This window comes from Danio aesculapii, chromosome 3 (assembly GCF_903798145.1).
Source record: "Danio aesculapii chromosome 3, fDanAes4.1, whole genome shotgun sequence".
NCBI classification, from domain to species: Eukaryota; Metazoa; Chordata; class Actinopteri; order Cypriniformes; family Danionidae; genus Danio; species Danio aesculapii.
Genome location: NC_079437.1, coordinates 7,083,789 through 7,100,570, shown reverse-complemented (window position 1 = coordinate 7,100,570; position 16,782 = coordinate 7,083,789). Strand labels below are relative to the sequence as shown.

Here is a 16,782-nt window from a genome sequence, read left to right as displayed (position 1 = left end):
ATCACTGTGGTGTCATCTGCAAATTTGATGATGGTGTTGGATCTGTTCACAGGCCTACAGTCGATGGTAAAAAGGGAGTAGAGGAAGGGGCTCAGCACGCAGCCCTGTGGTACACCAGTGTTGAGTGTGACGGTGGTGGAGCAGATGTGGCCTGATCTAACATTCTGAGGTCTGTTAGTCAGAAAGTCCATAACCCAGTTGCAGAGGGACGTGTCGATATCCAGGTCTCTGAGTTTGATCAGTAACTTAGAGGGTATGACAGTGTTGAATGCTGAGCTGAAGTCAACAAACAGCATTCGTGCATAAGTGTTTTTATTGTCCAGAGCGAAGAGATGATCGAGATGAACGAAGAGATGATCCCAAGGTTTCCATATCCTGGACCAGGCCGTATCCTAAGCAGCTACTGTGGTGGTCATGGAGGAGTGGAGAACATGAGACTGATTCCTGTGACACTCCAGGGACAGACGAGTCTTCGCTGAGGCCAGCTTCCAGCCTCCGCCACTGAGACTGCAGCTCTGCACAAGACGTTTGGCCAGCGGAGAAATTAAAATGATCGTGCCCAACTGAGCCTGGTTTCTCTCAAGGTTTTGTTTTCTTCACTTTGGCCAATCAGTGAAGTTTTTTTTCCCTCTCCGCTGTCGCCACTGGCTTGCATGGTTCAGGATCTGTAGAGCTGCGCATCGTTGGATTTGCTCTTCAGTGTTTGGACTCTCAGTAGTGATTATTAAACCACACTGAACTGAGCTAAACTGAACTGAACTTAAACCCTACAAACTGAACTACACTGTTCCTATTTACTGTGACCTTTTATGTGAAGCTGCTTTGACACAATCTACATTGTATAAGCGCTATACAAATAAAGGTGAATTGAATTGAACTTTATTTTGTGGGCCCTGGACATACAAGGTGAACATATTTGTCTTTGAGAAAGAGAGAGAGAGAGAGTTAAGCCAAGTTCACTGTTTTTTATTCAAATATTACACAAAATATACAATTCATACAATTTTAATGCACTGGGCTTCACAATTATAGAGCATAATAATCCAATCCATTTGTTAATCAACAAATCTGAATTTAAAGTTACAGTGATTTGAGGGATCTGTTGGGAAAACATTCAGCTGCCAGATATCATAAATATATACATTAGACATCGCCTACCCTGTTGTTTTCTATTGGAAGGAATGCATCGACAGAGCCGCCATTTTAGTATAGGGTAGCGCTCCTTTGAAATGGATGCGGGACCAAGCTGCAGTGGAGGACTGTGGCCGTCCAGAGCTAGAGATGTATACATATATCTATAATCGGGAGGTTTCCCTGGAGGTCAGTATGCTGTTTTTTTTTATAAATTAAAAAAAAGAAAAATTATAATTTTACATCACTTTTCTACATTGATGGATCAGTGATCGCACAGGCACTTCTGACAAAAAGCTTGTGTTTGTGTGTATGGAAATGTTCAATCCACCCTCCCTGATAAGTTCATCTAATCCGTGTCCCGAAACACACCCCATCTTCTGCTTTCACTTTTCATACTGACGGAGGAAGTGATTCGTTTGTGAATGAATCTCCGTTAGGAACGACTCCTTCACTAATCGACAAAAATACAAGTTTCTGGCAACGCAGCATCTCGTTGTAAGCTATTTCTTTTGCATTAATTGCTGATTTTATTCAACAAAACTAACATAAGCCGAGTATTTAGTGCAAGTTGGTGCTGCTTTGCCTTATGCTGAATGCAGTAAATGTCTGTATTACCAGCAGAGACTGTATTATCATCAAAAACGCTATCGGTTTAGCAAAGTTCATAACATACAAAAACGTTAAAAAACTAAATCTTACCTATGAAATGTTCTGCCTTTGTGCTTTTTCTTTGTTTGCTCATTACTACACCCGTACACAGTGCTAAAGTCCAGCATCTTCACGTAGTAACTAATGCAGTTGAATGACATTTGTACTGGGAGCACTGTACAAATATGGCGGCGCTATTGACGCATGCTCGGGGTCCGTATGCGGTATCTAGTGTATACATCTATGGCCAGATATTATTAAATCATAAAACAGTCATTTTAACCAGTAAACACTTTTTCCTCCTAATTATTTGTTTTATCCACAATACTTGGATGAGGTCTTAAACAACTGTCTTGATGTGTTTTCATGTTAATGTCTATTCTTATTGAGCAAGAGCTCTTCTTCAGTCTGATTATTTCATGATGTTACTTAAGGAAATGAAAGTGTTCATCAATTGCAGAGCACTGATTACATTTGTACGCTCTGTAAGCTGTAAATAATCTGCATCAGTTTTTCCTCATTAATACGAGAGAGTTCTGCTTCCTCTCTGGCCTCTTTGAGTTTTGCTTTATAATATCGCTTGTACTCCTTCAGTTCAATCACGATCCTCTGACTGAGTCTTTGCAGATCTGTGCTCATCTTTTCTTTCTCCAGCTCAGATGCTGTCTGTATTTTCTCCTCCAGGATCTTCTTCTCCTCAGTGAATCTGGCCTCCAGTTCTCTCTCTTTGTCCTGTAGTTTCTGCTCATATTCTCTTCTCAGCTCTTCTTCTTTAGTTTTCAGCATGAGCTCCACATCCTCGTAGCACTGATTGGTAAAATGTTTTCCTTCATTAGCAGTGACCATCTCATCAACTTTCTCCAGTAAACCCACCACTTGTGTACGATCCTCAGTGTTTTTATTGTTGAAGACGTGATATCTTCCTCCGCAGCGTCTCAATACTTCTTTCAGGTTTTCACTGGCCACATCAACATATTCCTCAATAGTGCTGGTCAGTTCATCTCCGTGTGTGAAGAGGATGATGGTGTGTTTATCTGCTGCATCTCCAAACACAGCTCTGATTTTCTCCACTGAATTTCTTTCTTCTCTAGAGAACGGGCCGAGCTGGATGACCAGAATTATGGCGTGGGGTCCAGGAGCTGTCATATTAATGCATTTACTGATCTCCTGCTGTAGATTCAACTCTGAAGCGTCCGTGTCAAACAGACCTGGAGTGTCTACCAGAGTAACTTCTCTTCCAGCCACTTCTCCAGTCTCCTTCCAGCACTCTCTGGTCACAGATGAAGAACTTTTGGCGGCTCTGAAGACTTTTTTGTCCAGGATTGTGTTTCCAGAAGAGCTTTTACCTGCTCCTGTCCGCCCCACCACAACCATTCTTAATGACACTGCAAATACAAAGAAAGACGTTCAATAAGCTAAGAGTTTTTGCATTGAACAATCAGTCCAAAGCAAAGATATTGGCATTTTGGTGAACCTTTATACTCACGGTTAGGAATATCATACGGAAAGCTCCCTCTTCTACCTACAAAAAGATAAAACATGTCATTTACTTTGTGTTGATGATTCAAATCGAAAGAGACCCTGTGATTCTTCATTTATCACAAGCTAAATTTATATTTTTTGAAAACCTTTTAATTTCTTTATCATTTAGATGGATGGATAAATAGATAGACAGACAGATAGATGTAGATAGACAGACAAACAGAGAGATAGATGAAGATAGATGTAGATAGACTGATAGATAGTCTCGTGGTTTGCTTCAGTTACGATCATCGTGCCACTGATTCAGTTCAATTTGATATTTCGGTGTATTAAAATGTATTAATATTAGGCCTGCACGATACATCGTTTCAGCATTGAAATCGCTATGTGCGCATCCGCAATAGTCACATCGCAGGAGGTGCGATGCAAAGCAAAAAAAAAAAATTATATATATATATATATATATATATATATATATATATATATATATATATTATGGGTGAAGCTGAACCCGAATACGGTATTCGGATAAGCACGAATAGCGTGTTTTTACTAATAATTATTTCGAACAAATACTTGAAAAATTATTTGTATTCGGGAACAAGAAGAACATTTAAAAAAGCTGCGTTTCCTCATGAGACCGCAGTGCATGCCCGCGTGAGTGAAAGAGTGAGACGTTCAGGAGTCGGAGGGCGGGGTGAGGCCGGGGTAAAAGGTGACTGACGCAGGCTGCTGCTCCACACAGCAACAGAGAAGGCTTGGCAGAGCGAAAAATACTTTACTGCATTACTATTTTTGTTAAATAAATGTTTGTATCTGAACTGGGTTCCAGAGGCAGTTTATAAACTTGTAGCGTACTTAAAGCGGAGTTTGAACGGTATATTATTCCATTACGCTGCATTATTGACGTCTGCAATCTGTTGCTCTCTGTTTACGTAAGTTAGCTCTGCTAGCGCGGTAATTAAGACAATAGACTGTTGACAGAGTAACGTTAAGGTTCGTTTATAAAGGTTAAAACGATGCTTGTGTAGTTGTGTCGAATTGTATGCACTTATAGGAGTTTTATGGTACGTTTAAATTACTGTCATTTGCAGACAGCAAGATATATGCTGAGCTAGTTAACCTTAGCATAGCCTCCCGTCACTTATTAACTTTTAGGCACCCAAATAGATAAGAGTGAGGCTGCTGCTGAGTCATTCTTGGTCCTCCAACAGCCAAAAAAACTTGCTCTAGTTCTTTGTGGAAGAATTTTACAGTCAGTGGTGCAGCAGATAAAACAGTGATACTGTATGTAATGTGTGCAAACGTGAAATCAGCAGAGGCAGAGATATCAAACATCTGTCAACATCTTCTATGCATAATCATTCATTCATTTTTTCGGCTTAGTCTCTTTATTAATCTGGGGTTGCCACAGTGAAATGAACCACCATTTATCCAGCATATGTTTTATGCAGTGGATGCCCTTCCAGCTGCTACCCAGCACTGGGAAACATCCATACACACTCATTCACACACATACACTATGGACAATTTAGCTTACCCAAATCACCTATATTGCATGTGTTTGAACTGTCATCTTTGCATTCACCAAATGAGCTCACCTTTATCACAGTAAAAACAACATTTAGTATTAATATCATAACATATTAGATCCTTGATTCATCTGAATTGACAGTTAAGTCATATTTTTTATAAATAACCCAAAAGACACAATAAAAATATTTGTTCAGTGTTTTTACTCATAAATTTTTTATATTCTATGAAAATGCTTAAAAAATTACCCAAATTATTATAGAATTATTGATTATTTAATTTTTGAGCAGTTCAAAACTCCCGATTCTGAATTTCTAAATATCGCAATATATATCGCAGGGAAAAAACATATCGCAATGTCAATTTTTTCAAATATCGTGCAGCCCTAATTAATATATTTATATATTATTTGTAATACAATTTTGTCCTTTAAAACAAGCAGTCAGATATATAAACCGTACCTTTAAAAACTCAAGTACATGCACAGAGCAGCACAAGCATTTATTATCGCAAATATTATCCCACTTGCTTCTAGTCCTGTCTAGCGAGTTCTTAAACCCCTTAGATTGGTCACACGCTCAACAGAAAGGGCTGCAATTCGCTCTAACGCTCTGGTGCTGTTCACCGATGAGTGACGCTGATAAACAGCAGCGGCGATCTTGCAATATACTTCCCCATTCTGTGAAATTATGTGTATGCCTGCATTTACTTATAAATTCTTTAACACAAGCCATTAAACAACGCACATGTGATAAATGTGTACAAACGCATCCATCATGCTGCTTAATGTGTTCTTTCACAGTACTATAGCCCAGTGATTCCCAACCCTGTTCCTAAAGGCACACCAACAGTCCACATTTTCAACCTCTCCCTAATCAAACACACCTGAATCATCTTATCATAACATCAGAAGAGACTCCAAAACCTGAAGTTAATGGGTCAGAAAAGGGAGACATCCAAAATATGTACTGTTGGTGTGCCTCCAGGAACAGGGTTGGGAAAGACCACTTTGAGGAACGTAAATGGCCCTAATGTATTTCCTGTTTAACATTTTTAATTTCTATAGCTTCTGAGAATCCAAAAAGAGCCATATATTGATAAATAATGTGATGACAGCTGTTTTAACATGAAAATATGATTAAATTACCTCTTGTTACAGTTATGAACTAGTATAAGAACAAGCAGCAAATGTTCAAGGGCCAACAACATCACCACATTGAAACAGTCTATATGACATCGAGGTAAAGTTGGTTATTTATTCACACATTCGTTTATTTTAACAGTCTCTATAGAATCAGAATGTGTAAATAATACTTTTCTGAAATTATATTATTAAGAAGAACGTCTGAAAGTGCCAATATAAAACCAACTTTACCTTAATTGTATCTTTCTATATGAATACAAATGTCATCCAGATTGAGGTAAAGTTGGTTTTATATTCACATATGCGCTCAGTGAAAACTTGTAAAATGCTCTCTGTATTGTTTACCATGGTACTTTGAATAGGAAGTCTGAAATCAGATGCAAGAATTACTTCAAAACAACACTAGGGCTGTGCGATTTGGGAAAAATATTTAATTGCGTTTTTTTTTTTTTTGACAAATATTGCAATTTTGATTTGCGATTTAATTTTGTAGTCAAGCTTCAGCTTAATCTGTATCATAGCTTCTTACTGCTAAAATGCAGAGAATGTTCATTAAACAAAGAAACTGAACAGATAAACTCACTTAAACATTCATATTTATTTTTAAAAATTCAGAAATTAAACACTCATTTTTCTCTAGAGCAAACAGTAAACACAAATAAAATGACCTCACCTTTCTGTAAACAAGCTGAACTCAAATTAGAGAGATGGTGTCGCTCATTATACAAACAAAATAATTATTATTATAAAAATACAGAACACTCAGCAAACTGAGATGGCTGAAACAACTCTTGTACTTTTAAAAATTGTACTTTGCTGTTGCTTGCTACTAGATTGAGTGTCACTGGCAATACTTTCAGTTGACTTCTTAGCAAGACACTCCTCACTCAATTTGCTAGTAAGACCATCTTACTAAAGAGCAGTCACACCTCTGCTCTGTGCAAGGGAAATTAACTAATTAAATAAATAATACAAATTTATTTCATATCACAGCCTCTTACGATTTGCAAATCGCAATGTTTCAAATCTCGATTGCGATTCAAATTCACAGCCCTAATTAGCACAATTAATTGACTGTAAACAATGTTGTACTTTGATAGTCATTGGCTGCTAATATGATTTCACTGTTTAGAATTTGCAAAGAATACTTTAATAAAATGATATTATTAAGGAGAAAGTCTGAAAGTGTGAATATAAAACCACCATTACCTCATTCTATATGACACGCATCTATATTCAAATAGAGAGATGCAATTGAGGTAAAGTTGGTTTTATATTCGCACATGCAACTTGTGACATGCTCCCTATGTTGTTTACCATACTATTTTAAATATTGGCTCTAAAATCACATGCAAGACTTCCAAACAACATTAGCATTATATTTGTTTGACTTTGAACAGTTTTGTACTGTGACAGTCATTGACTGTTTATATGATTTCACTATTTAGAATTTGCCAAAAGGCGTCACGGTGGTGCAGCGGGTAGCGGTCTCGCATTCTTGCTGGTTGGAGCCTCAGCTGTGTGGAGTTTGCATGTTATCCCCATGTTGGTGTGGGTTTCCTCCGGGTGCTCCCACACAATCCAAACACAAGCACTATAGGGGAATTGATGAATTACATTGACCATAGTGTATGTGTGTGAATGAGAGTGTGTGGATGTTTCCCAGTGATGATTTGCAGCTGGAAGAGCGGTGTAAAACATATGCTGGATAAGTTGGAGGTTCATTCCGCTGTGGCGACCCTAGATTAATAGAGGGACTAAGCCGAAAAGAAAATGAATGAATTTGCCAAGAATACTTTCCTGAAGTTATATTATTAAGGAGAAAGACCAAATATGCTAATATATATGCAACTTTACTTCAATCTATGACACATCTCTGTATTCATATAGAGAGATACGACTGTAAAAACCGCCTTTAAAATGAAGAAGAAACGCAAAGCGTGTGTCCGGAGTTCTGCTGATATTGACACGCCCCAAAACAGTGTCGTTGACAGAGATATCTACTGAGCACAGATTTGACGAAGAAGCATCGCGTTACTGTCCTTGGTGGTGGCCGAATTTGTGTAAACATCATACTATTAATTCACGACCTTGATTTGACTGGGACGCGCCCTAACTAGCACTGCGCGTTGAAATCGAAAGTACGAAAACAGGAGAAAATACACGCAAGTTTGGCCAAAGTAACGCCATTATCACGATCCATGTTAACATTAAAGCTTTCCTAAATGAAGACTGTTACCTTTTGGTTCTGCTGTAGCGTCTGATGAGGCCATAATTGAAGTCAACAGCCGAGCTGCGCCACTCGCAGAGAAAATGGCGAGAGCACTGTAAACAAGAAACAGGAAATAAACTTCTTCCTTTCATTTTTTAGGCAGTTGACATGCAATTTTAAGGTGTATTACCGCCACCTACCAGACTGGAGTGTGGAACAGTAGATGACATAATCAGGAGAGAAAAAGACATATTTTATGCATCAGACCCCGAGTTTTTGAGTTTTATAAGCTGATTAATCATATTCTGGGTTCTTTTTTCTAAGATATTCTTAATATTAATATTTACATACAGTTGAAGTCAGAATTATTAGCCCCCCCTGTTTATTTTTCCCCCCAATTTCAGTCTAACAGAGAGACGATATTTTCAACACATTTATAAACATAGTAGTTTTAATAACTCATCTCTAATAACTGATTTATTTTCTCTTGTCATGATGACAGTAAATAATATTAGACTAGATATTCTTCAAGACACTTCTATACAGCTTAAAGTGACATTTAAAGGCTTAACTAGGCTAATTAGGGTAAAGTTAGGGTAATTAGGCAAGTCATTGTATAACAGTGGTTTGTTCTGAAGACTTTTGGAAAAAAAATAGCCAAAGGGGCTAATAATATTGAGCTTACAATGGTGTTTAAAGAATGAAAAACTGCTTTTATTCTAGCCGAAATAAAACAAATAAGACTTTCTCCAGAAGAAAAATTATTATCAGACATACTGTGAAAATTTCCTTGTTCTGTTAAACATCATTTGGGAAATATTTAAAAAGACAAAAAAAATCAATTGGGGGGCGGGGGGGGGGGGGGGGGGGGGGGAATTAATCTGACTTCAACTGTCTTCTCTATTAGTTGAAACATTTCTCTGCTTTCTTCCTCATATTTTCTACATTTCATACATGTGTTAGTAGCTACGTTTCCATTCAGCTATTTGCAAGTGCATGAAAAACAAACTGTTGAGCTATGTTGTACATTAGTCCCTCAATTCTCTGCTTTTATATCTCCTATCCATCCAAAGCTATTATATTTGCTTCCCAGTGCTCCTGCAAAACATTTTTGGTAGTATGAAAACGTATGTCCTCTTAGATTTATCCAATAGGTTAACATACGTTTATGTCTCCTTATACACAAAGGCATCTCTCCAGTTTCCACTTGCAAAGCCACTATTGGGGACGTTTTAAAAGCTCCGCTGCATGTTCTTAGAGCTTGTGCCTGTTCCACATCCAACTTCTCAAAGTAACTGTAGTAATCTGTAGCCGACACATAAGCTATACACCCACAGTCAAATGAGGTTCTTCGAAAATAAACGCTCTTCTTCTTGATTCATGACAAATTGCAAACAGCTTTAAGGGGCATGCTGCCAACTACTGTACAAGAAAACTAATTTTTAAAATTGGATTTATACAAAGATATTTTGCATTGATATTGAGAATTTTATTGTTAGGAAACTTACTAGCTGTTAAATTGTGTTTGTCTGATATGATGTATGTGAACGATTACAATATAGAGAATGATAAAACTTATATTATTCAACTAATGCTTACAATGGGAAAGTATCATAAACACAGAATGAAGTGGTCGGTGGTAAACCATTTTATTTCCATTTCATTAACTAATTCAAACAGTATTGCAATATGATATATAAATTTAAACCAAAAGAGCTCTCAGGGCCTCTAATATTATCTGTAAATTCCAAATTGACAAACTTATTTTTTAAAAATGTATTCTTATTCCTCTGGCTCTGTTTATTACGTAGCCTAATTTTGGTGAGTAAAGCATTTTAAAATTAAAATGAAATAATAAATACCTAGGCCTATTTAGAGTGCTGAGATGTTACGATGTTACAGAGGACTTATTTTATTTCTTTGTTCCAACTTCTAAGTTGCCTATAGCCTACGTTTGTTATGAATATATTATGTTAAAACACGTAAACGACTCATTCATGAAAAAAGACAAAAGAGCTGTGTACATGTGCACATGTAAATAATGTTGGGCTGTAAACCGGTTCGGTCTTTAAAAAGTGGTCAATCAAAATGTACTTGTCGGGCTCAGGCCCTGTTGGGCCTAACTTTTAAGGCTCGATTACAGCTTTGAACTGCACTAACTGAGCCACTGGTGTGGGTCATAGACCCCGTCTCATGCTACCACTAAAGTGAAAGCACTGCCAGCATTCAATAGTGACCACAACATCAACCAGAAAGCATAGGAACTTTGTTTTTTACAGTAATTTGCTTTAATCATACTGCCAGTCTTGATTTCACAATAAAATCCTGAATACAGCATAATACAGTGAATCTTCACAGTTAAGTCCTGTACAATAATACTAATATAATTTACTGTGAAAACTCACAGTAACATTTAGAAATTTATTTTACAGCGTACCAGTTCACTTCAAGTTTCCATGACAGAAAATGACTTATTCGCATGATCGGTGACGTAATTCCAATTCCACTTATCTCGGTGCAGTCCTTTTCATGTCACAGTTAGGCAAATAAAACAATACAAATAGCAAATTCTGAAAATGACAAGACCTCTGTTAAAGTACAAATATCACACTCGAGGTCTGCTCCATAGGTGACGATTGCTTTCATGATGGCATTGTGCTATTGGATTACGTTTTACACCAGTTACGTCAATCATAGCATTATGATTTGAAAAGCTTGGCTCTGATAGGTCAAACGCAATGACACACAATATTCATCTAACCTCAAAATGACCTTGAAGTTTATTTATTTGTTGATCAGTCAGATACTTATAAAATATACAGTTGAAGTCAGAGTTATTCGCCCAGCTTTTAATAATTTTTTAAACATTTCCCAAATGATGTTTAGCAGAGCAAGGAAATGTTCACAGTATGTCTGATAATATTTTTTCTTCTGGAGAAAGTCTTATTTCTTTTATTTCGGCTAGAATAAAAGCAGCTTTTAATTTTTTAAACACCATTTTAAGGTCAATATTATTAGCCCCTTTAAGCTATATATTTTCGACTGTCTGCAGAACAAAACATCATTATACAATAACTTGCCTAATTACCCTAACCTGCCTAGTTAACCCTAATTAACCTAGTTAAGCCTTTAAATGTCACTTTAAGCTGTATAGAAGTGTCTTGAAGAATATCTAGTCTAATATTATTTACTGTCATCATGACAAAGAGAAAATAAATCAGTTATTAGAGATGAGTTATTAAAACTATAATGATTAGAAATGAGTTGAAGAAATCTGCTCTCTGTTAAACAGAAATTGGGCAAAAAAATTAGGGGGGCTGATAATTCTGACTTCAACTGTATGAAAATAAAATGTGCCATGATAAAATTTGTCATAGCCCTGGCAAATAATACTGACATTTGCATAATATGCATGACCTTGGACTGGAAGTTGTACTTTTCCATATTTAAATAGCCTACTAATGTATTTAGGTTTGAGTAAATTAATGTACATTAGTTTTCATAATATATAAAACTGTTTTTCAAGAAGATTTTCCTCTTGACATACAGGGTGTTTGCATACACCTTATTTTCAAATGTTTCAAATGGGCTTTCGATGCATTTGACATTTTATTACTTTCCAAAAGCAGCAATGAACTGAACTGCAAGGATGAAAAGTACACTCAAAATACTATAAATTTTAACTTAAAGTATACAACTTCTGTTAATTTAATAATGTGCTTTGTAGTATGCTTTTGACAAATTCTTTTAAAAATCATTTTCAAGTTAAAATAATACTAAAATATATTTGCTGTACATTAAATGCTAAAGACAATTGTAAAAAATAAACCAAACATTCAATTAAAGTACATTTTTCTGAAATATGTTTTAAGAAAGTACAATCATTTGAAAGTGTGTTAAAAGTTGCATTGAAAAAAGATATAAAAGTATGGCGGTAGTACATTTTTTATAAATATAAATTAAGTAAACATTTTGATTACAATGTACTTTTGAAATTAAAATATATTTGCAATACAACTTTAATTTTTTTCACAAGGGCATACTCATAGTTTTACTTCAATGATATAAAAAGTATTATTTATTTTGTCATTTATTTATTAAATTAATTTGTTTGTGTTTATATTTTTTGTTTGTCGCATTTACACTGGTTCGGCCAGCAGATTCGTGTTTTGGAAGAGTCTGGTTTCTCTTACTAAAAATAAATAAACAGGCTACCTCTAACTTTTGAGTATTTCCTGCAGTGAATGTCTTACAAATGTCTTTTTTTGTTTTGTTTTGTTTTGTTTTGGGTTGTTTAATCAAGATTTTACAGTTTTTTATGTTTGATTGTACTTTTTTAAATGATGACTTGTTTAGGATTCAATACCAGTATAACGCAACTGTTTGTGGACGGACATTAATAATGCCATGCAATTTAGAAAATCTAACCACTTGGTTAAATGTGTAAATTATATATGTGTGCAAACAATATTTAACATTACAAAAACATTATTCCAGAAGCTCACTCGTCTGTGTTCGTGAAATGAGGCTTTTGGTTCATGTTAAAAAGAACAATGCGCAAAGTCAAACGAAAGTGAAAGCATATACAGAAGCCATTTTACCATAATGAAGTGTCTGTCAACCATTTTACAAAGCCATTCTGCATTACACTCCGCGCTGTGAACACACACACACGAGCACATTTCAGTCTGTCAATATTTATTTATTTAATTACTTTTTTGAACCGAAAACCAAGACCTAACCGACGGTAAGTTTTTAAGACTACATTTTACTAGTCTAGTTATTATTTAGTTGTTTTTGTAGCCAAACGATCGGCGAACTGCTGCCGTCTTTACAGCTATAGACTAATAGACAATGCTTGCAGCAAAAATAATACGTTTTATAAATTAAATATAGCAACAACTTTAATAGGCTAATAATCCTGTGTTTTTCAGTTATGCAGCAAACATGTGACAGTCTTCATCTTCAGCTGATCGGTAAAACCGGTTCAGGTGTGAGTGCCTCTGCAAACACTATCCTGGGCGAAAAGACGTTTAAATCCGAGCGGAGTTTGACCTCCATCACCGACAGATGCCAAAAACACACAGCTGAAGTGTGTAACAGAACAGTGACAGTGGTCGACTCTGTAAACTTCTTCAACTCAAATGACATTGATCTGCGCGTGGAGTTACAGAGAGAACTGCGCACGCGCCCTGAGGGAATACACGCGATCCTGCTGGTGCTCCGTTTACACACATTCACTGAGCAAGACGCAGAGCTCCTGTCATTACATAAGCAGATGTTCGGCGAGAGTGCAATAAAACACACAATAGTCCTGTTTACTCACGGAGATGAGCTTCAGGATAAATCTCTTGACCAGCTTATCAGAGAAAACTCACATCTGTCCAAAGTGATAGAGGAGTGTGAGGGGAGATTTCACCTGCTGAACAACAAAGATCTGAACAATAAAGATCAGGTCACCAAACTCCTGATGAAGATTGAACGAATGCTGTGTGAAAATGAGAACAGATGCTACACTTTACAGATGTTTATGCAGGCTCGGGCGATCAGAATACATCATCTGTGTGCAGTCAGTGTTGTCATTGTGTTCGCATTGGGTTATGTGAATATGAGGAATGAAGGTTCTTGGGGGTTTAATTCATTTCTCTGTGGTTGTTTTGGGGGGCTCTTATCAGCATTGGCAGGATATGTTTCAGGGCGCATTTGCGCAAATATGTGGAAAAAGGAGATCAAATGTACCAAAAGACACCTAAAAAATGTTAAACTGCTGGCAATAGCATGTGGTTGTGGTACTGGAGGGATCCATTTGTTTTTGACAGGACCAGTGTGTTTATCCACTGCATTATTGAGAGGCACACAGGGGAGTCTAATGGCTTACATCACAATGATGAAGCACAGCAGAATGATATGATGTGTTGAGTATTTCTCAAATGTCATTTGTGGGTAACACTTTACAATAACAGTACATGAATAATGCTGTATTAATATGTAAACTAAACATTACTTTATTATGAATTAATGATGAGTTAAGGCATGCACTAATCATGAATAATCACGAGTTCATCTGTAAATAACGGCTACCTTAATTACTTGTTAGTACATGATTTTTTTGTTAATTAATGTATTAATTACCACATTAGTTTATGCTTAATTTAACCATCATGATAAGTTAATGTATAATTATGTTGTGACTTTACTTGGAGGGGCACATCATCATTAACCCATTCTTTACTCATGAACTCCTTATGCACGTCCATTTAGTGTGTTTACGCTGAACAACAATAGAAAAGTGTTCTGTCAACATCAGCATGAACAGGAGTTCATGAGTAGTTGAGGATGAATTAATGGTGTTTTGCCTCTCCAAGTAAAGTCATGACATAATTATACATTAACAGCTCATAAGTTCATGTTGGTTACATTTAGCTTAAACGTTAATACATTCATTAACAACATGTAGCAACAAGTAATTAAGGTAGCCGCTATTCACAGATGAACTCATGTGAATCATATTGTAGTTAAGGTTAGTTCATGATTAGCGCACACCTTACCTCATCATTAATTCATAATAAAGTAATGCTTAGTTTACATATTAATACATCATTATTCATGTACTGTTATTGTAAAGTGTTTCCCATTTGTGTTATCAGTGTGCAAAACGTCAATTAAAATGATCTAATAAATGATCAATTAAAATGATCTAACTGTAACACTGTTGTTAGTGTGATTTCTTAAATTCATGATTTGGGTTTTATGCTTGTTTATAGAAATAATGAAATATTCTTTATTTGTAACACTTATTACATAACAATCACAAGTAAAATAGTATTAATGTCAAAATAAATAACTACCAACTTTTACAGCAACATTTACAAAACAAACTATTAATAATTCAAAAAATTAAGTGATTTTTTTTGACAATGGAAAAAATCATTTTGTACATAAGTGAACACAAGGTCCATATTAATATCAATTATTTTTATATGGTGTGTACATAATTTCACTTTACATCTTGATTCTGTGTTTTTAAATACTTCCTTTAAGTTATTCTTCATAAACATAAGTAAATCTATAAAACAAGACATTTACAGACAAAAATGTATGAACTAAATTAGCAAAATAAATAATTTCCAAACGTGACACTTCCGTTTTTACTTGGGTTATATATATATTGTTACATCCCAGGACTTATTTGTTTCTGTTTTGTATTTTTCTTTCTTTCTCTGCTACACCCTAGTAGGAGCTAATGACCATCACCTGCTGCCACTTATGAACCACTCCGTGATTGGAGGACGAGAAAAGCAGTGGGCACTTAAACAGCAGTTCTCCACTAGAACAGTGTGTTTTTGTGTGTGTGTGGAGGCTTGGTTTTTTGTGAGGCTTTGTATATATATATATATATATATATATATATATATATATATATATATATATATATATATATATATATATATATAATTTATTTTTTGATCCTATAAGCATTTGTTGATTAGGAGCTTTAATTTAAATTGTTTAATTTGCTCAAACTCTTTTTGATTGTAAGTTAATTTTTGTTTTCAATACTATATCTACTTTTCATTCTTTGTTAATTTGGGATTGGGTTAGTAGGGAGGGCGTGCCATTTTTCTTTTTGTAACCATTTTCTCCTGTTTAAGTTAGTGAGGGAGTGAGAGTATTTTTGATGTATTTTTCTTTTCTTTGATAGATTATTCAGTTCTTCCCTTTCTCTCAGTTAGAGCACGTTTGTTTGTTGTTTTGGCTTGAACCCCCTCTTGAAGCCTTTTTCTTTTAGAACCCTTCCTTTATCCTTTAATAAATATTGTTAATCTTTATTCAAGTTGCATTTTCTTTGTTGTTTAGTCCTGTGAGAAGTTGCTCATGGGACCTCACTGCTGACACACACACACAAAACTCCACCAATATTCTGTTGCGTTCCTGTGTGCCCCTAGACAGTTAAGGGGAACGTAACAATATATATATATATATATATATATATATATATATATATATATATATATATATACATATACATACACACACATAGATAGATAGATAGATAGATAGATAGATAGATAGATAGATAGATAGATAGATAGATAGATAGATAGATAGATAGATAGATAGATAGATAGATAGATAGATATAAAAGAAATTATGGAAAAAAAACTGAATATGCTATGATATACCATGGCAGTATAAAGTCTAAGAACAGTGGTATAAAAAAGAGCAGCACAACACACAAAATGTGTCATTTTCTTACATTAAAATTTAGCTTGTGCTGCCAGTTTCAGTCTTTCAAAGATAAAAAAAAAAACCCTGTTTAAATATATAACCCAAGACTGCATACTTTTTTGCTTTAACACCATGGACTACTTAAACTAGGGGTCACCAAACTTGTTCCTGGAGGGCCGGTGTCCTGCAGATTTTAGCTCCAACCCCAATCAAACACACCTGAACAAGCTAATTAAGGTCTTACTAGGTATACTTGAAACATCCAGGCAGGTGTTTTGAGGCAAGTTGGAGCTAAACCCTGCAAGGACACCTGCCCTCCAGGACCGACATTGGTGACCCCTGCCTTAAACTTTCAATTTAACAGCTGAAAAAAGCATGGTTGTCTACACACTTATATCCA

At 35.7% G+C, this 16,782-nt stretch overlaps 2 protein-coding genes across 2 annotated transcripts; one reads left to right on the top strand and one right to left on the bottom strand.

Moving 5' to 3' along the window:
* Positions 1-950: 950 nt before the first annotated feature.
* On the bottom strand, positions 951-8,269 carry LOC130220788 (GTPase IMAP family member 7). The gene is made up of 3 exons (XM_056453031.1): positions 8,181-8,269; positions 3,269-3,304; positions 951-3,167 (listed from the first exon to the last, which is right to left on the bottom strand). Exons 1-3 carry the CDS (start codon positions 8,212-8,214, stop codon positions 2,251-2,253), a joined length of 987 nt encoding a protein of 328 aa, XP_056309006.1. The 5' UTR covers positions 8,215-8,269; the 3' UTR covers positions 951-2,250.
* A 4,534-nt stretch (positions 8,270-12,803) lies between these two features.
* zgc:165583 (uncharacterized protein LOC100073338 homolog) lies at positions 12,804-14,807 on the top strand. Its single transcript, XM_056453032.1, has 2 exons — positions 12,804-12,900; positions 13,088-14,807. Exon 2 carries the CDS (start codon positions 13,090-13,092, stop codon positions 14,062-14,064), a length of 975 nt encoding a protein of 324 aa, XP_056309007.1. The 5' UTR covers positions 12,804-12,900; positions 13,088-13,089; the 3' UTR covers positions 14,065-14,807.
* Positions 14,808-16,782: the final 1,975 nt, after the last annotated feature.